The 27,104-nt window shown below is 45.2% G+C and overlaps 1 protein-coding gene across 1 annotated transcript; it reads right to left on the reverse strand.

The window, feature by feature from the left end:
* LOC121583585 (pleckstrin homology domain-containing family O member 2-like) lies at positions 1–27,104 on the reverse strand. The gene is made up of 8 exons (XM_041899692.2): positions 26,870–27,104; positions 12,142–12,354; positions 10,704–10,829; positions 1,694–1,798; positions 1,231–1,329; positions 734–1,072; positions 293–385; positions 1–186 (listed from the first exon to the last, which is right to left on the reverse strand). The coding sequence occupies exons 1-8, from the start codon at positions 26,876–26,878 to the stop codon at positions 1–3; spliced, it is 1,170 nt and encodes a 389-aa protein (XP_041755626.2). The 5' UTR covers positions 26,879–27,104.

Genomic DNA, 27,104 nt, shown 5'->3' on the forward strand with positions numbered 1-27,104 from the left:
TCAGCCAGGTTGTCTGTGGAGCCGCCGATGGGTTTGCTCGGAGGGGGTGGGCGGTGGTGCCGACTCGACCCCAGCCTCGGAGCACTTCTCTGGGCTGCCCTCGGGACCGGTGTTCCTGGGGGGTTGGTCTCCGGCTGGAGCAGCGGGCTTGACCTCTTTGGAGGGCGGCATGGGCATCTTCAGGACCTTGAAATAAAAAAAAATGTTATTTACTTAACATCTTTCATATGGTTGTTACAACACATTGTAAAATAAATGGAAAGAAGAGGGTAAAACAACAAATGATATGCACCTTTTTCTCAGGGCTGGTCTCCCCAGGTGGTTGGTCCTCGGCAGACACAGTGGGCTTGGCCTCTTTGGAGGGTGGCATGGGAGGCTTCAGGACCTGGACAAAAGAATAACAATGGTTATGTGTTCATATATCATATGACAAGTGTGTGTGTGTTTGTGTGTGCGTGTGTTCACCACAGACATGTGTGTAGATGCGTGTGTACATACGTACCACAGGAGGTTGGTGGCACCTTAATTGGGGAGGACGGGCTCGTGGTAATGGCTGGAGCGGAATCAGTGGAATGGTATCAAATACAGCAAACATGGATTTCAGGTGTTTGATGCCATTCCATTTGCTCCGTTCCAGACATTATTATGAGCCGTCCTCCTCAGCAGCCTCCACTGATACGCATGTGAGTGCATGTGAAACAGAATATGTACTATACTGTGTTAAAAATTCAACCTTTTTCTCTGGGCTGCTGTCAGTGCTAGTCTCATCAGGGAGTTGGTCCCCAGCAGAAGCAGCAGCCGTCTCGGCCTCTTTGGAGGGTGGCATGGGGGGCTTCAGAACCTTCTGGGGACTGGGCTCCTTTTCAGACGGCAGACCTTCGTCAGGGCTCTGGGTGGTCAGACACTCTTCTGGGGCCTCGCTGGGTTTGGACGTGGGGGGCATGGGGGGCTTCACAGCCTTTTGGGGAGTCTCAGTGGTATCTGTGGTGATGTGGTGTGTCCCGTTGGGGATGCTGGCGTCCACCGCGTCCAGGTCATGCCGGAGAATCCCATCTGATGAGACGTTGGCAACCTGGAAGATGAGGGGAGGGGTTTAAGAGACAACATTCAATTGATTGAATTTAATAATTCCCTTATTCCAATGAATTCTATAAACACATTATGCATTTAGCAGCATGACACACTAGCACTAAGCACTATGTTGCAGATAAAACACACACACACACGCACCTCTTTCATGTGTATCCTGGTGGGTGGTCTTCTGTTACGGTTTCCTTTCGGCCTTGTGCGTGTGGCATGCTCCAAATGACTGGTCTCATCTACCTTCACCTGGGAAAACAACAATTAACTAAATATATTTTTCTATTTTAGGAGGAGAATAAGGCCCAGATATATTTTTGAAACATTCTTACAGTTGGCACCAATGTCAGAAGAGACAATAGAGGAAAGGTTTCATATTGGAGCGCTGGTACACTAGTGTCAAACAGTTACAAACACTGCTTTCTAGGGGTTCCAAACATGTCTTTTCCCTGGGATTGTAATAAAGACAGTGCTTATACTAGCCTGGTCCCAGATCATGTTTGGAATGACCATTGGAGTTGGCAAGACAACACAAACCGATCTGGGACCAGGCTATGCTTATACCACACCGGTTCTGAAACATGCTTTTTTAGCATTAGGGAAAACACTTCACCTCGTCAAATATCTTATTCTTTGCTCTGTTGATGCCGTCACTAAAGGCCTTAATCCAAGCCTCCTTCTCCTCCAGGTTCTGAGCCTGGAACTTGACATCATGGACCTGGGAATCAGGAGAACACAAAGCTTAGAACATTAGAACATAGGCACAGAACCTGGAGAGCTGTCAATCATTCCTTATCACACTGTTGGCATAATTACTATTAAACCTAGAATCAAAAGAAAACACTGCCACTAACCAAGGTGTTGTAATCAAACAGCTAACGCCGAATCATTTATTTAATCGTGCCTTTCAAACAACTTGGATTCCACCACAGACGTAATAATTAGAAACAGGGAATTATGACTGAATTTCCCAAATGAATACATTGCTGAGTGCCAAGTTAGGAATGGCACTGCAGATAACTACATCATGTAACACTCTGGCTCCAGGGACTCTGATTGTTGAGCCAGGGTTGTTATTTTCATTTAGGTGTCTTTTGTTTTGGTTTTGTATTTCTAGGTTTGCCTTTCTGTTGGTTGTATTTCTAGGTTTGTCTATGACTCCCAATCGGAGGTAACGAGTGTCAGCTGTCGGCTCGTTATCTCTGATTGGGAGCCATATTTATTCTGAATGTTTTCCTGTGGGGTTTGTGGGTTTTTGTTTCCGTTACGGTGAGTGCACCGTGGAACTTCATGATCGTGGTTTATTGTTTTGTCGTGTTGCACTTTAATTAAATAAAGTCATCATGTTTATCGGTACAGCGCTGCGCGTTGGTCTCATCCTTCAGACGATCGTGACAGAAAAACCCACCATACCAAGACCAAGCAGCGTGTACAGGAGCAAAGAGACTGGACATGGGTGGAGGCGCCGGGCAAGGAGATGGAGAGGCTGGCGATGGCCCAGGTGGGCACATCGTGGTCCTGGGAGGACATGCTCGGAGGCAAGGGACCTTGGGGAAAGATCAAGGCCCTGGCGAGAGGAGCATCGGCGGCAGCAGGTTTTTCGTCGGAAGGACGAGAGGCAACCCCAAGAAATTTTTGGGGGGCACATGGCTTGGCGGCTGGGCAGCAGGAGGCTGCCACAGGGAGAAAAGGAGAGAAGGCTAACGGGAATACGGGAGCCATTGGCGAGTAGAGGAAGGGAAGTGTTTGTGGCACGGCGTGAAAGACTGACGTGTGTTGCCAGTCCGGTCCGGCCCGTTCCTGATCCTCGGTTGAGGCCAGTGGTGTGTGTTCCCGGTACGGACCGGCCTGTTCCTGCTCCCCGCACCATGGATACGGTGCGCTACGCCAGCCCGGCCCGGCCTGTTCCGGCCACTCGCACCAGGGATACGGTGCGCGTCGCCAGCCCAGCCCGGCCTGTTCCTGCTCCCCGCACCATGGATACGGTGCGCTTCGCCAGCCCAGCCCGGCCTGTTCCTGCTCCCCGCACCATGGATACGGTGCGCTTCGCCAGCCCGGCCCGGTCTGTTCCGGCCACCCGCACCAGGGATACGGTGCGCGTCGCCAGCCCAGCCCGGCCTGTTCCTGCTCCCCGCACCATGGATACGGTGCGCTTCGCCAGCCCGGTCTGCCCTGTTCCGGCTCTCCGTACTAGCCCTTATGTGCGTTCTCAGGGTCCAGCATGCCCTGTTGCTTCTCCCCGCACTAGCCCTGTGATGCGTGTCCTCAGTCCGGTACCTCCAGTTCCGGCACCACGCAACAGGCCTACGGTGCGTCCCCAGGGCCAAGCATGCCCTGTTGCTTCTCCCCGCACTAGCCCTGTGATGCGTGTCCTCAGCCCGGTACCTCCAGTTCCGGCACCACGCAACAGGCCTACGGTGCGTCTCAGACGGCCAGAGTCTGCCGTCTGCCCAACAGGGCCTGGGAACTGTCCGTCGGCCCAACGGGCGCCTGAACTGCCCGTCTGCCCAACGGCGCCTGAACTGCCCGTCTGCCCAACGGGCCTGAACTGCCCGTCTGCCCAAAGTCTGCAAAGCCGCCCGTCTGCCATGAGCCATCAGGAGCCGTCCGCCAGACCGGAGCCGCTAGAGCCTTCCGCCAGACAGGATCAGCCAGAGCCTTCCGCCAGACAGGATCAGCCAGAGCCTTCTGCCAGACAGGATCAGCCAGAGCCTTCCGCCTGCCATGAGCAGCCAGATCCGTCAGCCAGCCATGAGCAGCAGGATCCGCCAGAGCCAGCCAGCCAGGATCCGCCATTCAGTCCGGAGCTGCCCCTCAGTCCGGTGCTGCCACTTAGTCAGGTACTGTTCCTTAGCCTGGTGCTGGTCCTTATCCCGGTGCTGGCCCTTAGCCCGGTGCTGCCCCTTAGCCCGGTGCTGCCCCTTAGCCCGGTGCTGCCCCCTTATCCCGGTGCTGGTCCCTTAGTCCGGTGCTGCCCCTTAGTCCGGTGCCGCCCCTTAACCCAGTGGGGTGTAGTTGGGGGGGTAATGTGTAGGAGGCATATTAAGTGGGTAATGACTATGGTGGGGGTGGGGACCACGACCTGGGCCAGAGCCGCCACCTGGACAGACGCCCACCCAGACCCTCCCCTAGACGGTATGCTGGTGCGCCCGGAGTGCGCACCTTTAGGGGGGTACTGTAACACTCTGGCTCCAGGGACTCTGATTGTTGAGCCAGGGTTGTTATTTTCATTTAGGGTGTCTTTTGTTTTGGTTTTGTATTTCTAGGTTTGCCTTTCTGTTGGTTGTATTTCTAGGTTTGTCTATGACTCCCAATCGGAGGTAACGAGTGTCAGCTGTCGGCTCGTTATCTCTGATTGGGAGCCATATTTATTCTGAATGTTTTCCTGTGGGGTTTGTGGGTTTTTGTTTCCGTTACGGTGAGTGCACCGTGGAACTTCATGATCGTGGTTTATTGTTTTGTCGTGTTGCACTTTAATTAAATAAAGTCATCATGTTTATCGGTACACGCGCTGCGCGTTGGTCTCATCCTTCAGACGATCGTGACACATCATCCAATACTACAGACTTCCTATCAAACATTTTCAACAGAGAATTTTTGCTGTCAAATAAATGTTAAAACCAGGAAAGAGGAAAAAAGAGAGCAACGATGATGACACACTGAGAGTCATCTACAAAACCACTGTCCAAAACTGTCACACAGTGGACTTAACAAACTAGGGCCAGGATGGAGAATAGAATAGAATAGAATAGAGATTACGTATCAGAAAGGTCTAAATCTAAGAAACCACTCTACAACACTGCGGAGTTAAGAAACTATAGGCCCAGGATGGAGAATAGAATAGAATAGAAAAGAATAGAATATGATATGTAAGAATAGGACAGAAAGGACATACATTCAATTCTATTCAGAGCACTGAGTACAGCAGATTAGAGCAAGAAACTAAAAGCGCTGTCTCTGTGGCAGTTCTGGGACATGCACTGGCTGAACCAGTCTGAAGACCATCTTTGTTCCTTTTGACATCCCTTCTACTGAGGCCAAGCCAGAGAGCTAAACAGGGTTACCAGGGAGAGAGCGCAGGGGCAGCCAAGTAGCTCTTAACATCCTGGTCAAACCCTCTCTGTCCATTCACACTGAACGACAACAGCACCAACTCAAAACTACAATACTGTAGCTTCAGAAGCTAAACTACAAATAGCTTGTAAAGCGCCATAAAAAAGCTTTGTAAATGCAATGCATCACAGAACATACAAATATCCACAGCTTTGAGCAGAAATTATGACAAATGTTTTACATAGATGTTTCTTAGTGTTTGTGGAGTTTGGAGTCTGTATTACAGGGGTGTCTGTTGTGAATGTTAAATAGGTTTCTACTTTCTATGGGCCAAACGCTGACTGTTGTTCCATCCAGACCTGGGTTCAACTACTACTTGAAATATTTAAAATAATTTGAGCGTTTGCTTCAGCCTGGTGCAGAGTGACTTCACTATTGGTTCCATTGCAACAGGCAAGCTCAATCAAGCACATATAAAGTATTTGAAAGTATTTCAAATATAATTTGAACCCAGGTCTGGTTCCATCCACTCAGCATTGAGCTCTCTGCTGTTTCAGGTGACCCGACGACCAGACAGAGACAGAAATAAAAGTTGGCAAACCAAACGCGTGGATAGCCCTTTGGTTTGTGTTCAGAGTGCTAGGGCCAGCACAACCAACTGCTTACTTCACACAATTCTCCCTGATAAAGACATCCTCCCTAAAGACACCAAAACCAAAGCAGGAAACTAGAGTGCATGGAAACAATAACTTGTTCGTATCCTGGAATAGGTTGATTTAAGAAACACACAAATACTAAAGTTTCTCCCGGAACAGTGTGTGTGTGTGTGTTTGTGTGTGTTTGTGTGTGTTTCTCCCGGGACCGTGACTTAGGTGGGGGGGCCATTGGGACAAATATTTCACACCATAACAACAAATATATCGAACCATAGCAAAAATGTATGATTATTAACGCGTCTCCTATGTCTCTGAAGATCAGTTTCGTTATCTTCAGGTTTCCCCCGCTGATTAAATCTTCCAGCGACATAATGAAAGTTCACAGATGTTTACTTTTGTCCTTCCTTCTGTTTGTTTTTGTAAAAACTTTATTTATACAGTGTATTGTTCAAGTGGTGTGCTTGGTGTTCATGAAGGATGTGTGGCATCCGGTGTCTTGCTAGGGTGCAGTATATTTAAGAACTGTCCAGTGATGCTTAACAACGTCTATCTAGCCTCCAAAACAAACCATGATAACTTTTGCAGCCTGAGGATGGGAGAAAGAGATGGAGAGATGAGAAAGATTATAAATTGCATGGATCTGATAGATGGAAACAATAGTTCCATCCGTGACATCACAGAGAAACAAATACCATAACGGTATTCTCTGGATGACCCGGCGTCACAGAGAAACAAATACCATAACGGTATTCTCTGGATGACCCGGCGTCACAGAGAAACAAATATCATAACGGTATTCTCTGAATGACCCGGCATCACAGAGAAACAAATACCATAACGGTATTCTCTGGATGACCCGGCGTCACAGAGAAACAAATACCATAACGGTATTCTCTGGATGACCCGGCGTCACAGAGAAACAAATACCATAACGGTATTCTCTGGATGACCCGGCGTCACAGAGAAACAAATACCATAACGGTATTCTCTGGATGACCCGGCATCACAGAGAAACAAATACCATAACGGTATTCTCTGGATGACCCGGCATCACAGAGAAACAAATACCATAATGGTATTCTCTGTATGAACCCGGCGTCACAGAGAAACAAATACCATAACGTTGTGCGACTTTCTTTATTTTCTCAAGTTTATTATGTTCATTTGCACCCTGCTGACATTTTTGAATGCATCTTCAAGCACTCCTTCACAGTGTTAGCTGTATGACCCCAAAACCACAGAAGACAGATGTGGCTCCTTTACTGAGTGAGAGATAGACAATAGTGTGGAGTTGGTTAGAAGTGCCTTGTGGTTCACCATAGCATGTCATGCAGTGTTACAACAACCAATAGTTACAACCCCTTTATAGCAGATATGCATAATCTCAAAGGACTTGCTAATATCAGATATATTCCAAATACATACAGACCAACATAGCCGGACTCTAGAAAGTGCAGTGCCAATCAAAACACAGTTTAAAACTCAAATCCAGAGCCAGAACTACAGAGAACCTGACATTTGTAGTATTTAATGGAAGTGTACAGGCCGGCATACGACTCAACTTCAAAAGTCTTTCCAAGCTGTTGAGGGCTGCTGCATTAAAATAAAGCTGTGAGCTAAGCAGTAATATCTGACTCACACTCCCCTGCCTGGTCACTGTATTTAGAAGAGAGGGGAAAAAGTGACACATACACACCCCCACACACACACGCACACACACACACACACATGCACGCATACACACACACACACTCAGACCTCCCTTCCTCTGACATCTGCTTAAGTCATGGCGTTGGCCAACTCTCCAGGCTCCTCATTTGTTAGTAATACAGTCTATTTCACCACTTTGGAATCTTCCGCATTGCTTGAGACTTTTCCCCTGTCCTTGATCTGGGCCAAGGGGACCTCAGCGCCACCTGTACACATTCATACAGTCCTACATGCTGTAAATATTAAATAGGCCTTTTGAGAACATGCATATGAAAAAAGATAACTTCACAGAAGAGATCTGAGACAGTCTCTTTTGCAGAATAATCTGAAGACTGGATTTTGAGACTGTCAGAGAAACACCATAGAAACACAAACACATGCACACTATGATTAAGTACAGTTATCAATCAAACCAATATTTTCAGTGATGACAATCAATATATTACTTTGCCATCTGCAAGCTGGTACAATAAATTGCATTTCCAGCAAGGAAGCTATGCCAAGTCTGTTTACTCAGCTTTTAACACTCAATCTATCCCTCCCCTCAGTCCATCCATTCCCTCCTGTATCAGTCCATCCATTCCCTCCTGTATCAGTCCATCCATTCCCTTACCATCTGAAATCACCAACTTCTCACATGCATATAGAAGATCTGATATCAGGGGTTATGATGAAGAGTGACCCAGAACTGTGTGTGTGTGCGTGTGTGTGTGTGTGTGTGTGTGTGTGTGTGCGTGCGTGCGTGTGTGTGTGTGTGTGTGTGTGTGTGTGTGTGTGTGTGTGTGTGTGTGTGTGTGTGTGTGTGTGTGTGTGTGTGTGTGTGTGTGTGTGTGAGTGATCGGTACTAGAGCTCAGATGGACCGTTTCATAACCACACAGTCAGTAACCCATAAGAGGGACTGAGGCAATAACCCATATGAGGGACTGGGCTTTAACCCATAGGAGGGACTGGGTCTTTAACCCATAGGAGGGACTGGGGCTTTAACCAATAGGAGGGACTGGGGCTTTAACCCATAGGAGGGACTGGGGCTTTAACCAAAAGGAGGGACTGGGGCTTTAACCAATAGGAGGGACTTGGGCTTTAACCCATAGGAGGGACTGGGGCTTTAACCAATAGGAGGGACTTGGGCTTTAACCCATAGGAGGGACTGGGGCTTTAACCCATAGGAGGGACTGGGGCTTTAACCAATAGGAGGAACTGGGGCTTTAACCAATAGGAGGGACTGGGTCTTTAACCCATAGGAGGGACTGGGGCTTTAACCCATAGGAGGGACTGGGGCTTTAACCAATAGGGAGGAACTGGGGCTTTAACCAATAGGAGGGACTGGGTCTTTAACCCATAGGAGGGACTGGGGCTTTAACCCATAGGAGGGACTGGGGCTTTAACCAATAGGAGGAACTGGGGCTTTAACCAATAGGAGGGACTGGGTCTTTAACCCATAGGAGGGACTGGGGCTTTAACCCATAACAGATGCTGGATCTGATCCATTTCCTCTGGTGATGGAGAGTTGAGGCCTGCATACCAACCAGGTCTGGTTTAGCAATACACCCCTGTCATCGCTTATGGATTGTGACTGTAGTAAGCACAAGGTTGGGGGTCAATTCCATTTAAATTCAGTCTCATTGCTTTTGCATTGTGGACAATTGGAATGAAGTAGGAATGTCCGTTTACTTCCTGAATTTAAACGGAATTGACCTGAACCCTGCTGTTTAGCATGTTTGCCTTGAGACCAGGAGGTTGTGAGATTGATAGTAAATGGGTCTTTACCCCTGTCTCTATGGGTTCTTTATGCCACAGACAGATGGACAGACAGACAGGCAGGCAAGCAGACAGACAGACAGACAGACAGACAGACAGACAGACAGGCAGGCAGGCAGACACACACACACACACACACACACACAGACTAGTAGGCAGACAGACAGACAGACAGACAGACAGACAGACAGACAGACAGACAGACAGACAGACAGACAGACAGACAGATATTCCTCAAAGACAACCTCTTCTATGACCGGCCTGTTAGCACACTGCATCCACCTCTGTGAAGCCTTGTGGCCTTGAAAGCCCATAATTACACTAGCTCTGGCCACTTTGATAATCACTGAGCAGTAGTGCCACAAATATTTGCAGTCATAGAGACAGAAAGACCAAACCTGCTGACTTCAAGGGTAAGAGTTTGTCACCTTTCCAAGCGAGAAAATTGTTCAGAGGTTTTAAACTTCTAAATTTCTGAATCTACAGTTTAGTGTCTAAAGTTTAGTTGTGTGAATGAGCCCAAAGCTGTATACACACTGAAGACAAGCTGGAGACTAACTGAGAAAGATCTTGAATGAAGGGTCTTAGTTATGTAGGCTACCTTAGTCCAGACCAGTTTCTCAATTTCTTTCATACCAACAAGCTTTGGACCGACTCTTACTTGGAAGACCTCGATTTTTTTTCCTATTTGACCTCCACTCCCACTTTTCGGAGGTCAACTTGGGTTTAAGACCTCTTGAATTAAAACAATCACTTGAGAATTGACTAAATCTCTGTGAGCTAACTAACTGACTGACCGGTCAGCATTCTCCCATGGGCCAGTGCCGGTCTACAGACCGGAGGTTGAGAAATACTTGTCTAGACGACTGACCGTCCAACTCAGCTCATTTTCCCAGATCGCTCTCCTTAGTGTCCGTTGAGAAATAATTCAAGACAAGCCTTGCTGATGATGACATCACTATGTGACAGCATCTGTCTTCTGCATTTCACCCATAGAATGTGAGTTAGTAGAACAGACATTTCCATTCAAATTAACATTTGGAATGTTTGAATAATTGATGCATTGCACATGTATGAGGAGCTTTGTCCGTTCTATCAATTTCTCATTCTATGGTTTTCCCTTCACATAGGCCGACATTACATATGGCTGTTTCATTTAAAGTAATGCTTCTGACCTAAGTTATCCTCTGGAAGTAGACCTCGGTTTTAGCTGTGCTTGATTGAGCTTTCCTGGAACAATGGAAACAATGGAACATTCCCAAAAGTGCAAACCCCGCTCATCTGGCATTCCATGTTTGCTTTCGATCAAACTCTTAAAGTTTTTGAAAGAAAACAAATACTATTTGAACCCAAGCCTGTCAAGCAAACAGACAGACCTTTTGATTCAGAGATTCAGAGACATGCGTCTCTCTGCTCGCTTACAAGGTTGTTACATTTATGCTCACCTTATTCCCTGATTTGGCCGCTCGTATCAACACCAGTCTATTCTTCTTCTTTGTGAAGGCGCTCCTCAACTCGTGGCACTTATCGTAGTTTTCCAGGTCCACTCTCTCCAAGCAGGTCGCAAGGTCCTGCACCAAAGAGGCAGAATGTTGTTTACGTTAAAGGGCAAATTGCACCTTTAATTAACTGACGTTCTATTCCAGAAGCATGTGTGTGTGTGTGTGTGTGTGTGTGTGTGTGTGTGTGTGTGTGTGTGTGTGTGTGTGTGTGTGTGTGTGTGTGTGTGTGTGTGTGTTTAATGTTTATAAAGCCGCCGGGTGGAAATTGAAGGACTACTGAGTGTTTATGAAAATAGTTATTAAAAGTGAGAGAAAACAGTACATCATCTGACAGACATGCAATAAAATGCATTGATACAGTATATCATCTGACAGACATGCAATAAAATGCATTGATACAGTATATCATCTGACAGACATGCAATAAAATGCATTGATACAGTATATCATCTGACAGACATGCAATAAAATGCATTGATACAGTATATCATCTGACAGACATGCAATAAAATGCATTGATACAGTATATCATCTGACAGACATGCAATAAAATGCATTGATACAGTATATCATCTGACAGACATGCAATAAAATGCATTGATACAGTATATCATCTGACAGACATGTCGTAGCCGGCCGCGACCGGGAGACCCATGGGGCGGCGCACAATTGGCCCAGCGTCATCTAGGGTAGGGGAGGGAATGGCCGGCAGGGGATGTAGCTCAGTTCGTAGAGCATGGCGTTTGCAACGCCAGGGTTGTGGGTTCGATTCCCACGGGGGGTATGAAAAAAGTAATGTATGCACTAACTGTAAGTCGCTCTGGATAAGAGCGTCTGCTAAATGACGTAAATGTAAATATGATAATGAATGTAGTAACATCACAACATTCATTTCAGCAAATTGAACTTTCTGTTTAATATTCTTGTTCTAAAGTGTCATTTTCACTGAGTTTTATCATAAATACAAGTAGTGTCCTGCAGGGTTAGGGTCAATTCTATTTGAATTCAGTCAAGTTAGCAAGTTAACTGAAAATCCAATTCCAATACTGTTCAAGAATTTTGCTAGGACTGTCTGTGAGTGGTCTGAGTGAGGAGGGGGAAACGGAAAATGTGCTGTTATTGGCAGAGAGGTTTGGAACTCTCCTTCTTATTGGTCTCATTAACTAATTTACCACCTGGTGATGTCACCAGGCAGGCCAAAACTCCATCCCACCTAAACAGGCTGACATTTCAGGCAGTCTTTTCAAACAGCTCTTTTCAGGCATTATCCCAATTTCACAGTATTATTCCAACCTCATAGTGTGGAAATATATCTTAAACATAGGAAAATCATGTTTCTGACTGCACTAGGCCTTTAATAGTTTATTGAAATGTACCGTACCTCATTCTCGTACACCACAAGCTCTGTCCTCTTCACCTGGATGTAGCGGTCCTTATAGCTGGCCAGGAACCTGCCCGAGTCCTTTTTCACCCAACCGGCCTTCCATGTGGACATGGTCTCTTTGGAACTGGTGGGGTCCTCGTTGGGTCTGGTGGGGTCCTCGTTGGGTCTGGTGGGGTCCTCGTTGGGCCCGGTGGGGTCCTCTTTCACTTCCTGGGAGGACAACAGCGGAAGGAAATCAGCGTCGCAAACTTACACTCGAGGCTACGTCCCAATACTCTTTCCTCTTTCCCTTCATCATCCCTTACAGGGCAAAGTGTGTTTCCATTATGTAGGCTATGGTTATTCTATTTCCTGTATAGTATGCTGCTGGTATTGTCTGTTCATAATATCAGTGATTGTTTAGGAAAGGGGACAAGGAGGGAGAGCTAGTCATAAGGATTGGAACGTGGCCTAATTAAACCTAAAATGTGTCTAGTAAGTTTTATAGTGTCACAACTTCCTCCGAAGCTGCCTCCTCTCCTTGTTCGGGGAGGGTTCGGCGCTCGTCGTCACCGGCCTTCTAGCCACTGCCGCTCCTCATCTCATCATTCCATTTGTTTTGTCTTGTTTTTACACACACCTGGTTCATATCCGCTCATCAGTACCTGTATAAGTATTCCCTCTGCCCTCCATGTCTTTGTGTGCGATTGTTTATTGTGGAGGTGACGATAGCTCGGTGGAGCGTTCTATATTTTTATCGCCGGGATATTCACCCGTGTGCTTTGTTTTTTCGCCGTTATACCTCACTGTAGTGTTTTACGCATTGCTGCGTACCGCTGTATTTGCCGAATAAACCATTTATTCTGTGATTTACCCTCCTGCGCCTGACTCCGTCCAAATCACCCGCTACATGTAGCATGTTTCTCTTCATACTTGTGCTATATAGTCTTGCTACATTTCTTGTGCTGTGTCTGGCTCAATGCGAAGTGACTTTGTGTGCGTATTGTTAACACCTGAAACCTGACTTCTCAATAGGCTCCGCTGTGGCACTGCAGAGAGCTGTGAAACTCAGTAAGCCCAAGGGTACTGCAAGGCTGTAGGCGAACTGATATTATAGTGCTGCACAATGACACTTGAGGCTTGTGCAGCTGAGTTAACACCGACAACTCTAATTTTGTAACAGTTCATTTAATTTTTACACTCCCGCCGCATCTTCTTCAACTGCTGCTCTGTTTCTCACCTCTCAGAAAAAAACATATTTTTAGGTCGGTTCACTCTCATATGGGTATATTTTCGTTGTATCACATTTCAGCTTAGTATCAGTTCATATTCTGTACACTCTGGTCAAGTAATGAGGTCATCTTGTGTCTTTCTGTCTACATTGAGTGGGGCATGTGTATTACATCAAATTACATTACTCCATTTGGGTAAAGATACACTCAAATTTAAAAAACAGCAGCATAACAATCAACATGCAAAAAGTTTGTATAAAGTATTGTAAAAGTAGAACTTGTACCAAGAAGCTGAAATAAAAACATGCCCATGATAAAATATGATTTATTTACATCTCAAAACATTTCAAATGACGAAATGAAATACAAAAGTGAAATGATCAAATCACAAGGGGTTCTTTGAGTTGTGTTATTCTGAAAAGACTTCCCAGGAACCGGCTTCCCAAAAGCATCTTAAGGCTAAGTTAATCGTTAGAACCTTCGTAGGAGAATTGTTAAATCTCCGAGCTGATCCCAAAACCATCTATATTAACATTGCACTTGAAAAAAACGCTCGTAATCTAACGCCTGCCTCAGACCACTCGTAGAACCGCTAAGTGCGTCGTTAGATGTTTTTTTGCCCTACCGCGTCACTTAATACAAAGAAGACCTCCGCTAAACATAGAATCACATGGTTTATCCGCCTCTCTATGACTGCTGATAACTTCAGAACAAAGTTGACTACAAATACAAAGTTGCCAATGTCTTTGCAATTGATACAAACAAACAACGTACAGTATAAAAATGAAAACCGAGATGACTGCATTAAAATATAAATAGCCTACTGTAGGTCATAGGCCTATTTAAATCATATTGAAATACATTTCATGATCAATTGAGTTTTGCTATGCTACGGTCTGTAATGTGTCTCAATATATTTCAGGATGTGTTGCCTAATGTGTGCAATGATGTGCCAAATCTTGATTTAGTGCATTATTATTGGTTAAGCAATAAGCCGCCTACTAGTTGCAGCAATAGGTGATAATATCTTTCTAGGAGCGGATCCGTCGGTAGTATTGTGGAATAATTATAATGTTAAGGTAACATTTTAATGGAGAAAGCTGATCCTTGAGCAGCGTTGACTTTCTTTTGATCCTATCATGCCTCATTCACATTAACCATAAGCACTCTGTTACGTTGCGCCGGATGTCATTTATTTGAATGGGGACCGTCCACAACGGAGTGGAATCGCAACGCCCCTTTGCGGTTGAAGGCTCCTTTGCGAGACGGACGCCGCATACTTTGAAATTTTCCGTCCAGAGTCCGTTGAAGAACAGGAAGTTCAAACCATAGAAGAAGATTGTTTTAGTTTATTCAATGATAATTTTTAGATGGAGGTCCGTAGCTACAGTATAGCCTAGCTTTTAGCTAGCTAGCTGCTCTGTAAGATAGCTTGACTTGCTAGAAAGTTATAGAAACAAGTTGAGGAAAAAGTAACTAAACTAAACATGTTTTATTATCAACTGAAACAATATGTTTCTCCTCTTGAATGAAAAGGTCATATTTTGCAATCTCCCAAAATAAATGTGATCTCTGACGAGAGCCTAGGCACTCCTCCATCTTGTCTTGCATTGGTTGTGAAGCCCTATGCTCTCCGTCCAGTAGCGGAACAAGCTTGCATGAAGATCACGTGCGGCGTAATAGAAATACGTCATGATGTAAACGGTGCATCAGTATCGACAAATGCCTTAATGACGCACTTAGCGAATGTTCTCTCTGCTTGGTGCTTTGGGAAACATATGTTACATCTTCGGCCGTTGTAGGAAAGATGCATCGTTAAAACACTCGTAAGCCTAAATTCCATCACTATCGGGAAACCGGACCCTGGACAGATCTGAAGCAGATTACCAGGGTTGTGTTCATAAGGGCACACAACAAAAATGTTTTTAAATGTTTTGCAACGGAAAACAAAAAAGAGCCAGTTAGTCCAGGTAGTCCATCCCTGTTTTACTCTGTTTTCTTCCATTTGGTGCCTAATGAACACCACCCTGTTGTTAAAGATGACGCAGATGCTAAGCTACAGGACTGTTTTGCTAGCACAGACTGGAACATGTTCCGGATTCTTCAGATAGCATTGAGGAGTACACCACATCAGTCACTGGCTTCATCAATAAGTGCATCGATGATGTCGTCCCCACCGTGACCGTACGTACATACCCCAACCAGAAGCCATGGATTACAGGAAACATCCGCACTGAGCTAAAGGGTAGAGCTGCCGCTTTCAAGGAGCGGAACTCTAACCCGGACACTTATAAGAAATCCCGCTATGCCAGGGGTGTCAAACGTCCGGCCCGCGGGTCGGATCAGGCCCGCAAACAGGTTTAATCCGGCCCGCGAGATGATAAAAAAATAAAAAATAATAATAATAATAATAATAATAATAATTTTGTAAAGTATAAAAATGCGCTGCAATTTTTCAATAAAATAAACTGCTGTTCCAATTGCGTCCACTGGATGGCGCAATAGCAATTGTGTTAAGCAAGCAAACTGTTTATACCGGGGCAGAGCAAGTAGGTCAAGCACGTGCAGCCAATGAGCTACTTTGTTTTGCCCGCGATATTTATTACGGCTTCTACTTTTAACATGATGTGCTTTGGCACCCTCATTGCCCCAATATGTCTCTGTCAAAAAAAGAGAAAAGTGGACGCAGAGTGCAGAGTGTTCCAAGAAAAATGGTCATCCTATTTATTCATGGAATTGAATGGGAAAGCTGTATGTTTGGTGTGTTCAGAGCATGTTGCAGTGCTGAAAGAATATAACCTTCTGTCGCCACTATGTGAGTCTTCATGCCGACAAATATGACAACTTTCAAGGACAGCGGAGATGAGAGAAGGTGAATGAACTGTTGGCGGGTCTGAAGAAACAGCAGTCTGTGTTTACTCACAGCCGAGACATCAGTGACGCTGCAGTGAAAGCTAGCTACCTCATTGCTAATGAAATCGCAGTGGCTTCAAAACCATTTAGTGAGGGTGAATTTGTAAAAACATGCATGATGAAGGCAGCGGAGATTGTGTGCCCTGAAAAGCGGCAGGCTTTTTGCAAATATCAGCCTGACAAGAAACACAGTTGCAGACAGGATTTCCGATCTTTCAGTGGATTTGGACAGCCAGTTGAAGCAAAAAGTAAAGTCATTTATTGCGTTTTCGGTTGCAATTGATGAAAGCACGGACATTACAGATGTTGCACAACTGGCCATTTTCATCCGCGGAGTTGATGACACATTGACCGTCACCGAGGAGTTTGTGGAGTTGGTGCCGATGACAGATACAACGACAGCAGCTGATATTTTTACCGCACTCGTCAGCGCGCTGGACAGGGTCGGAGTGGACTGGTCCCGCGCTGTCAGCCTGGCTACAGATGGTGCAGCCTCAATGATCGGGAAAAAAGCAGGCGTTGTGACAAAGTTCAGAGAGAAAGTGCAATCTGCAAATGGAGGACGTGATTTTTGACTTTTCACTGTATTTTGCACCAGGAGGCTTTGTGTTGCAAGTCATTAAAGATGGATAACGTCATGAAGGTGGTCATCCAAACTGTTAATTTCATCCGATCCAGAAGCCTGAATCACCGTCAGTTTGACAGCCTTCTCAGAGAGAAAGACCACATCTATGGCCTGCCATACCACACTGAGGTAAGATGGTTAAGCCGAGGTGCTGTGCTGAGGCGTTTCTTTGATTTACGAGAAGAAATTGGACAGTTCATGGAAGAAAAGGGCAAACCAGTGTTAGAATTTCATTCCGCAGAATGGATGCAGGACCTTGCATTTATGGTGGATGTTACAGAGCACCTGAATAACTTGAACAAACAGCTGCAAGGGCGCAACAAAGTTGTCACGCAGTATTATGACAGCATACGTTCTTTCAAGTTGAAGCTGTCATTGTGGGAGACGCAACTTGCCGGTGGTGATGCAGCTCACTTCCCTGTCTGAAAAGGCGCGACCCAACATGTGGCAGACATGAAGCGGTTCAAAGATAAAATAACGGGACTGTTACGGGAGTTTGAGCAACGCTTTCAGATTTATGTTTATATGTTTTTATGTTGATGTGCTATTGTTTTTAATTGATTTTATTTTATTTGTATATTTAACCTATTCCTGACTCTGTGGTTCTTGCACTTGTTTGGGGAACAGGATTTCATTATTTTTATCTACATTTCTGCCTGAGAAATGACACCCTGATATAGTTCTGTGATCTGTGATATACTTCTGTGAATCACTGAGGCATTGTGTGTTTGTGTGTTCTTTGTCCTCAGAACTTTCAAATAACTTGAGGTGTTTTATGATAAATAGTGATGTTGTGCTTTTGGACACTGTCCTCAGGCTCCAGCTTTATGTTTATATGTTTTTATGTTGATGTGCTATTGTTTTTAATTGATTTTATTTTATTTGTATATTTAACCTATTCTTGACTCTGTGGTTCTTGCACTTGTTTGGGGAACAGGATTTCATTATTTTTATCTACATTTCTGCCTGAGAAATGACACCCTGATATAGTTCTGTGATCTGTGAAACAGTTCTGTTAATTACTGAGGCATTGTGTGTTTGTGTGTTCTTTGTCCTCAGAACTTTCAAATAACTTGAGGTGTTTTATGATTAATAGTGATGTTGTGCTTTTGGACACTGTCCTCAGGCTCCAGCTTTATGTTTATATGTTTTTATGTTGATGTGCTATTGTTTTTTAATTGATTTTATTTTATTTGTATATTTAACCTATTCTTGACTCTGTGGTTCTTGCACTTGTTTGGGGAACAGGATTTCATTATTTTTATCTACATTTCTGCCTGAGAAATGACACCCTGATATAGTTCTGTGATCTGTGAAACAGTTCTGTTAATCACTGAGGCATTGTGTGTTTGTGTGTTCTTTTTCTTTAGAATTTTCAAATAAACTTGGCGTGTTTTATGATTAATAGTGATGTTGTGCTTGTACTATTTTGGACACACTGTCCTCAGGCTCCAGCTTTATGTTGTATGTTGATCGTATTAAAACAAAGAAAACAATCTGAAGTTGTTGTTTTTAAGTTATATATACCATGATTTTTTTCCGGTCCGGCCCACTTGGGAATAGATTTTCCTCCATGTGGCCCTGAGCTAAAATGAGTTTGACACCCCTGCGCTATGCCCTCCGACGAACCATCAAACAGGCAAAGAGTCAATACAGGACTAAGATTGAATCGTACTACACTGGCTCTGACGCTGCGTCGGATGTGGCAGGGCTTGAAAACTATTACAGACTACAAGGGAAGCACAGCCACGAGCTTCCCAGTGACACAAGCCTACCAGACGAGCTAAACCACTTCTATGCTCGCTTCGAGGCAAGCAACACTGAAGCATGCATGAGAGCACCAGCTGTTCCGGATGTGATCACGCTATCCGTAGCCGATGTGAGTAAGACTTTTAAGCAGGTCAACATTCACAAGGCCGGAGGGCCAGACGGATTACCAGGACGTGTACTCCGAGCATGTGCTGACCAACTGGCAAGTGTCTTCACTGACATTTTCAACATGTCCCTGACTGAGTCTGTAATACCAACATGTTTCAAGCAGACCACCATAGTCCCCGTGCCCAAGGACACTAAGATTACCTGCCTAAATGACTACCGACCCGTAGCACTGACGTCTGTAGCCATGAAGTGCTTTGAAAGGCTGGTCATGGCTCACATCAACACCATTATCCCAGAAACCCTAGACCCACTCCAATTTGCATACCGCCCCAACAGATCCACAGATGATGCAATCTCTATTGCACTCCACACTGCCCTTTCCCACCTGGACAAGAGGAACACCTACGTGAGAATGCTATTCATTGACTACAGCTCAGCATTCAACACCATAGTGCCCTCAAAACTCATCACTAAGCTAAGGATCCTGGGACTAAACACCTCCCTCTGCAACTGGATCCTGGACTTCCTGACGGGCCGCCCCCAGGTGGTAAGGGTAGGTAACAACACATCTGCCACACTGATCCTCAACACGGGGGCCCCTCAGGGGTGCGTGCTCAGTCCCCTCCTGTACTCCCTGTTCACCCATGACTGCATGGCCAGGCACGACTCCAACACCATCATTAAGTTTGCCAACGACACAACAGTGGTAGGCCTGATCACCGACAACGAGGAGACAGCCTATAGGGAGGAGGTCAGAGACCTGGCCGTGTGGTGCCAGGATAACAACCTCTCCCTCAACGTGACCAAGACAAAGGAGATGATTGTGGACTACAGGAAAAAAAAAGAGGACTGAGCACGCCCCCATTCTCATCGACAGGGGCTGTAGTGGAACAGGTTGAGAGCTTCAAGTTCCTTGGTGTCCACATCACCAACGAACTATCATGGTCCAAACACACCAAGACAGTCGTGAAGAGGGCACGACAAAGCCTATTCCCCCTCAGGAGACTGAAAAGATTCGGCATGGGTCCTCAGATCCTCAAAAAATTCTACAGCTGCACCATCGAGAGCATCCTGACTGGTTGCATCACCGCCTGGTATGGCAACTGCTTGGCCTCCGACCGCAAGGCACTACAGAGGGTAGTGCGTACGGCCCAGTACATCACTGGGGGCCAAGCTTCCCTGCCATCCAGGACCTCTATACTCAGGCGGTGTCAGAGGAAGGCCCCTCAAAATTGTCAAAGACTCCAGCCACCCTAGTCATAGACTGTTCTCTCTGCTACCGCACGGCAAGCGGTACCGAGTGCCAAGTCTAGGTCCAAAAGACTTCTCAACAGCTTCTACCCCCAAGCCATAAGACTCCTGAACAGCTAATCATGGCTACCCAGACTATTTGCACTGCCCCCACCCCATCTTTTTACGCTGCTGCTACTCTGTTAATTATTTATGCATAGTCACTTTAACTCTACCCACATGTACATATTACTTCAACTACCTCAACTAGCCGGTGCCCCCGCACATTGACTCTGCACCGGTACCCCCCTGTATATAGCCTCCCTACTGTTATTTTATTTTACTTTTTTTTCTCAACACTTTTTTGTTGTTGTTTTATTTTACTTTTTTATTAAAAATAAATGCACTGTTGGTTAAGGGCTGTAAGTAAGCATTTCACTGTAATGTCTGCACCTGTTGTATTCGGCGCATGTGGCCAATAAAATTTGATTTGATTTGATTTGAAATAGAGCTGTTATAAGCGGAGATAACGGTCCAGACCAGGGTATTGAGACCTGAGAAAGGTGGCTACAGTGCCAGAGAATTACTGTAGATTAGCTGCAGCACAATGCCTTTCTATGCTACATAGTTACTACGAAACATAGCATGAATATTCCAACACTGAAAATTAGTCTAGACCTGTGGATGGCGTGTGTAATATTAACCAATGAAGAAACAACAATGTAAAACTAAAGCTCACAGCACTATCTACCTCAAACTCCTTTAGGAGACACTGTGCAGCAAATTGACTGGTCCTCTTTTATTACAGAATAAAACACGAACAACTGCAGGTGCCTGTCTAAAATTCCCATGCTCTCCGAATCTATTGGAGGAAATTCCACAGGATGTCTTTTTAAAGGGTCATCTATCTGTTTTTCCACTTTCACTGCGACAGCACTGGGAAGAGTGGCTCCGCTTTGTACACAGAGGAGAGATGCAGCTGTGAGGAGAGGAAAGGCCTAGAGAGAGAGGGGGAGTGAAACAGAGAGGGAAAACCAGTTAGAAAGAGATGACGGGGAGAAGGTTAGGAGGTGTTAGAGGAAACAAAAGAGGAAGAGAGAGAAAGCAAGAGACTAGGAGAGAAAGAGGGAGGGAAATACAGAGAAGTAGAGAGAGAGGGAGAGAGAAAGAAAAGGAAAGAGAGAAAGAGAGAGAGAGACAGATAAAAGGATTTCAATGGTCTTCCACAGTGCCCTGTCCAGAAAATACCCCCTCGGCAGAAAGACATGAGAGCGAGGGGACATGGCATGCCTCTGTTTCTCTAAGTGAAAGAGGAAAGCACTGATTGGCCTTTGTCTCTCTGACACACACACACACACACACACACTCACACACCCACCCACACAATGAAGACCAGGCCAGGGGAAAGTGGAACACATCACAGTGTACTGTACAATGCCTGACAGTACAGCTTAACCCTGCCAATAATGCTGGGTGTGGTGCTGGATACATCTACACTCTTAGAAAAAATTGTTCCAAAAGGGTTCTTCGGCTGTCCCCATAGGAGAAGCCTTTTTGGTTCCAGGTAGTAGCCTTTCTGGTTCCAGGTAGAAGCCTTTTTGGTTCCAGGTAGAACTATTTTGGGTTCCATGTAGAACCCTCTGTGTAAAGGGTTATATATGGAACTCAAAAGGGTTCTACCTGGAACCAAAAAGGGTTCTTCAAAGGGTTCTCCTCTGGGGAAAGCCGAAGAACCCTTTTCGGTTCTAGATAGCACCTTTACAGAATATATGTTTTTGCATTAGAGCACAGTTGGCTTGACTCTCTGTGTCTTCCATTGTGCAGCTTAACATTAGCTAGCATAGTTAGCTAAAGTGAGAAAATGCTGTTAGGTGCAACAGTTGAATGGGCTCTCTTCATACAACATTGTAGCATGTGGCAACATTAACCATGTCGGCTAATTATCCCAACTGAGCTTACTGGTTGGAGGCTGACAGAGCTCTGTGTCGGCCATTGTTGCAAGCAACTTTAGCAGTATAAGCTAGTTAGCCAAGCTGAATATGCTAGTATGTGTAACAGCTCCAAATATGGACTAGAACAGGAAGAGGGTCTGTTTTGCACTATAGCTTTCAGCTTTACCACATCTTGACACCCACAGCAAGAGATGCTTGGTTAATCAGTGGACATCCCAAAATTACATCTGATAATGACTGTTGTATGCTAGCATGTAATGACAAGTGTAGCATTATGAAGTTGATGTTCACACAAGTTTGTGCCTTTCTGAGGATGTTTCAAATAAGACAAGCAAATGCACAATTAATATAAAACTGTATTGGGCCAAGCTTTGTTATTGTGTCCTCCAAATTCGCATTTCGCATGAGAAAACCTAACCCAAAACCAAGACCAAACCAAACCAAAAGCTCACTTTTCTTACGCCTTGCAATATCGAATTCACTTTACAACTCTCTCAATAACCATCCCAAATGGGCCGACGAGGCCCTAATTTCAAGGCCTTAAAAAAGACACACCTTAGCCAACATGTGTTCCTTATAAAGTCTTAAATAGGGAGGAGAAGGCTCCATCTGGGATGAATTGAGTTCCATGCTGACCTGCCCGGCTTGAACTCACCACACGCCCTAATCAACATCATCTGAGTTAACAAGGTCTACGCTTTCCACTGGTTGACTTAGCTAGCTATCAGGGAATGGGAGATAGAGGAGAGAAGACACCTTAGTTTCCTTTGAGAGAGCGGGGAATAGGGGAAGTGGGGGAGGTGAGAGAGCGGGGGAGAGGGGAAGTGGGAGAGGTGAGAGAGCGGGGGAGAGGTGAGAGAGTGGGGAATAGGGGAAGTGGGAGAGGTGAGAGAGTGGGGAATAGGGGAAGTGGGAGAGGTGAGAGAGTGGGGAATAGGGGAAGTGGGAGAGGTGAGAGAGCGGGGGAGAAGGGAAGTGGGAGAGGTGAGAGAGCGGGGGAGAAGGAAGTGGGAGAGGTGAGAGAGCGGGAGAGAGGTGAGAGAGTGGGGAATAGGGGGAAGTGGGAGAGGTGAGAGAGTGGGGAATAGGGAAGTGGGAGAGGTGAGAGAGTGGGGAATAGGGGAAGTGGGAGAGGTGAGAGAGTGGGGAATAGGAGAGATGTAGAGCTCTCAAAAATGCTAACAAACAAGAGGAAGTCCCAAAGCAATACCCTCTTGCACACACACACACACACACACTTATCAACAACACCATCAAAGTTTCAGAGGGAACTCAGTCACACACACTGACACACACACAACCATTGTGCAGCACAAGCCCAAATGCCGGGGAATGACGGTCAGAAATGGGCTATTGTACAGCACAGGGCTGAGCGGTGGTCAAAGAGGGTTAATTGTTTTCGTCTGTTTCATGCGTTCCAGGACATTCAGCAACAGCAGTGTGTGTGTGTCTATGTGTGTGTGTCTGAGTGTGTGTGAGAGGGGGGGGGACAGAAAGAGAGATAAAGTGAGGGGTTGAGAAACACAGACAGAGTGAGAGATAGAAAGATAGACTGAAGTGAGAGGAGGGGGGCAGAGTGCTAAAACAGCTGGCTGTGTATAACAGGCAGTTAGCCAGGCAGTCGCCTTCACTGAGCAGCCAGATGCTGTCCAGCCACACCGCCGTATATAAACCCAGACCACGAGGTACGGCCTGTCAACCTACTGCTCACACTCACTGTGACTCAGAGGACTAGAATGAAGTCGCCCATGGACACTGATCTGAGGACAGTTTTGAGTTTTTAACCCTAATGATTAAGGTGAAATGTGTGGGTAGGGTAAGCTGATCCTAGATCTGCTATGGGAAACGTCTACCAAGAGAGACTGCACAGACACACAGCTGAACCCTATCCGCCAGTCCTACCTAATAGGGTCTTTCATTTTACCAATTAAGATCACATTAGTACAGCTACATATAGGGCATTCAGTGTGGCTAGTCCAGCTGTTCATACAGTTATACTGGATGTGAAAACATAGTGATGCTGACTTGATTGCCTAAGCCTAGTCCAGGACTAAAAGTCAGTTTCCATGAAACTGGCCCTTGGTCTTTACAATAAACCTTTGTAAACAAACAATGTATAGCTTGAAAATATGGTTAACACTATAAGTCATTCTCATGGACTGTTAGTCTTGGCATTCATAGATCCATCTGAATATGAGAGTGGTTACATTTCTCCAGCCTCATCCCTCAGTTTACCAAACCAAGTGGCAGGGTCAGGCTGGTCAAATTATAAGTTGTACCTTTAACACTTCTGGGGGTGCTGTGTTAATATTTAATGTTTATGAACGTGCCCTGATTTGTTATGGGAGTTCTAGGCACCCCTGTAGTATAAACCCTGACTGCATGGTGGTCCTTAGATTCATAGCTCACCCCTGCACTCTGGTTATTAATGTAGGACTACACTAATACTACACTAATGTATCAGGATTGTGCTGATAGGCTAACCCTATGTGTGCAAGGGGTCTTCTGAGGTCACTAAGAACATTTTCTTTTGATCTCAATTGTCCCACCTCAATTGTGATACAGTTGTTTGAAATCAATGTTTATGTAGCTGAGAGGTGCTCCAAAAAGCACCATATCTGGTTATACTACTTAATCTCCCGTGGGCAGATTCTGCGTGTAAACTGAGAGAATCTGCCAGGACTGACTGGGATGCGTGAGGTAACAGCAGCATTAGTGAAGTTTTTTAGGGTTTTGTCACTGGTTATTTGGACGTATCAGGAATGGGTGAAGGCGGTGCTTTAACTGCTTGGCCTCGAGTGCTTCGCGCCTGTGCCCACACAGATCGGAAGGGGAGGGGGGGCTTTGGTTGAGAGTTTCTTGTTGCGAGGTGGACACTTCGTTTCTGCCAGAACTCTCAATTTCTAACACGTATGAACACAGAAGTTAATGACGCAGCTGATCAAATTATGCAAGGTTTTACTTCTGGGTTAACAGAGATTATAGGCTACTCTGACAAGAGTTTTCACTGCATCGCGTGTGTGTGTGCATGTGTGTGTGTGTGTGTGTGTGTGTGCGTGTGCACCAGCGTGTGTTTGTGTGTGTGTGTTTTGTGTGTAAAAAGTTGTGTGTGTAAAAGGTTGTGTGTGTGCAAAAAGTTGCAAAGTAGCCTATTGGTATTGATTTACTGTTTTACTGCTCTGTTCGACTTCCTCTTTCTAGTAGCAGCTTCCTGAAACTCGCTTCACTGTCATCTACGTCTTGCAACTCTGAGCTGCTATATGAGTTGTTGCACATACTGCAGGCCTATTTATCCCATAAAGACATCTTCAAAACACACAACTCAATGCTTGTCAGTTTAGGCCTACTCTTTTTAACTTCAGTCAATTCTTTCATGTGTAAAACAAAAAGAAGGGAAAATTGGCATCCAGATTCAGTTTTAAAAGCAGTACATGTGCATCTTCTTCCATTCTAACTACCCTATTTGGAATTGCTCTTGAATTGAAGGACACTCATTCAGGATAGGACGAGAGCCCTCCTTATTAGGTGACTCAGTAGTTCTTTCAGTCTGACCCAAGCTGCATTGCATCCCCAGACAACACTGCGGTGTAGGCCTACTGACCATGGTTGTAGGCATGGTGACTTTGTTCACATTCGATAACTGATCAGCTCTCCATACCACATAGGCCTACCCCAACATATTCATTAAGAGCGTAACCCAAGAGCTGACACTGGATCAGTTACTGTACCGGAGGGGTAGGCTACAGTTTATCTAAACAGTAGGTTATAATGTAGGCTCAGGGTTGGGTTACATGTAATCTGATTTGAAAATAACTGTAACTGTAATCAGATACTTTACCAGCAAAACTATTGTAATCAGATTACAGATACTTATGAAAAACTGGATTACTTGGATTAGTTTTAAATTCAGAAAGGATGTTTGCGTAAAAATTTAATTATGACATCTTTCTGTTTTCTCAATGACATTCAAATCAGCATTGAAAAAAGGCGCAAGTTTAAGTTTGTTCCACCTGAGCAAGTCTGACCTCAAATTCAGAGACCACTATGATGACACACCAAATGCGTTTGATGGATAATTGTTGTCTTCCTCCAATGCCTCTTAAGGGGAAAGTAATCAAAAAGAAACAGAAAGTAATCCAATTATGTTACTGAGTTTGGTTAATCCAAAAGTTACCTTAATGATTACAATTTTGGACAGGTAACTAGTAACTGTAACGGATTACATTTAGAAAGTAACCTACCCAACCCTGTAGGCTACAATGTATCCAAATAGCTACAATGTAGGCTACAATGTAGTTATTGCAATGTAAAAATACTGTTATTAACCCCTCCTCCTCCCTAACATCTCCATGGCTACAGGGGCAGCACCCAGCCCGGAAGAAGCAGCGGAGGGGCGAGAGAGACCCCTGTAAATGCCTGAGTAGCAGCTACCGCTGAAAGCAACAGGTTGTCAGGTGCGTGACTTTAACAACTCCTGGCACCTGAGTTTGAACGGTGAAAAGTACAATGCGTTGGAGCCTATTGGCGCACTGGCGTATAGCGTATCAGTTTGATGAAACACAAAGTATTAATTTCTGCGCCGATACTTCAATAGGCAATTTGTTACTCAGTGAAAATAAGTGTTGTAGTGTGCAGTGTCCATCCAATAAACTGAAGATTGTTTTATATCTAGGCTACATTGCACATTTTACTCTTTTTTTTCTGACCTTGAATGATGATGAGTTTTAGACTACTTTCCTACTCCTCCGTGAGTGTTTTGATTGACCCATGTCTGCACTGAGAAAATGTAAGAATCTTTACTAAGGTTAAACTTTCATTAGACCTGTAGCCTTAATTTAATTTAAAACCAACCATAGCCTACCGAGATTCCACCAATGCCGCCCCCATCAGACCAATGCAATAGACTGAATACTCACGTCTTCCATGATAAAAAAACGATGATCCGTTATATGTGGAGGAATAACACTCGACGGCGGCCCTTATCCTTGACAAAAAGTCGGTATTTCACTTCTTTTAGACAGCAACCAACTAATATCCAACATGACGCGAAGCTTTGGAAGAAAATAAGGAACTGTACAAGTTTTGACGCTGAACGGTCTCGTCTCTTTCTTTCCTCTTTCGACCACTTTCGACTCAGCTACGAAACAAGTT

The sequence above is a fragment of the Coregonus clupeaformis genome, unplaced genomic scaffold (genome assembly GCF_020615455.1).
Source record: "Coregonus clupeaformis isolate EN_2021a unplaced genomic scaffold, ASM2061545v1 scaf3507, whole genome shotgun sequence".
Classification (NCBI taxonomy): domain Eukaryota; kingdom Metazoa; phylum Chordata; class Actinopteri; order Salmoniformes; family Salmonidae; genus Coregonus; species Coregonus clupeaformis.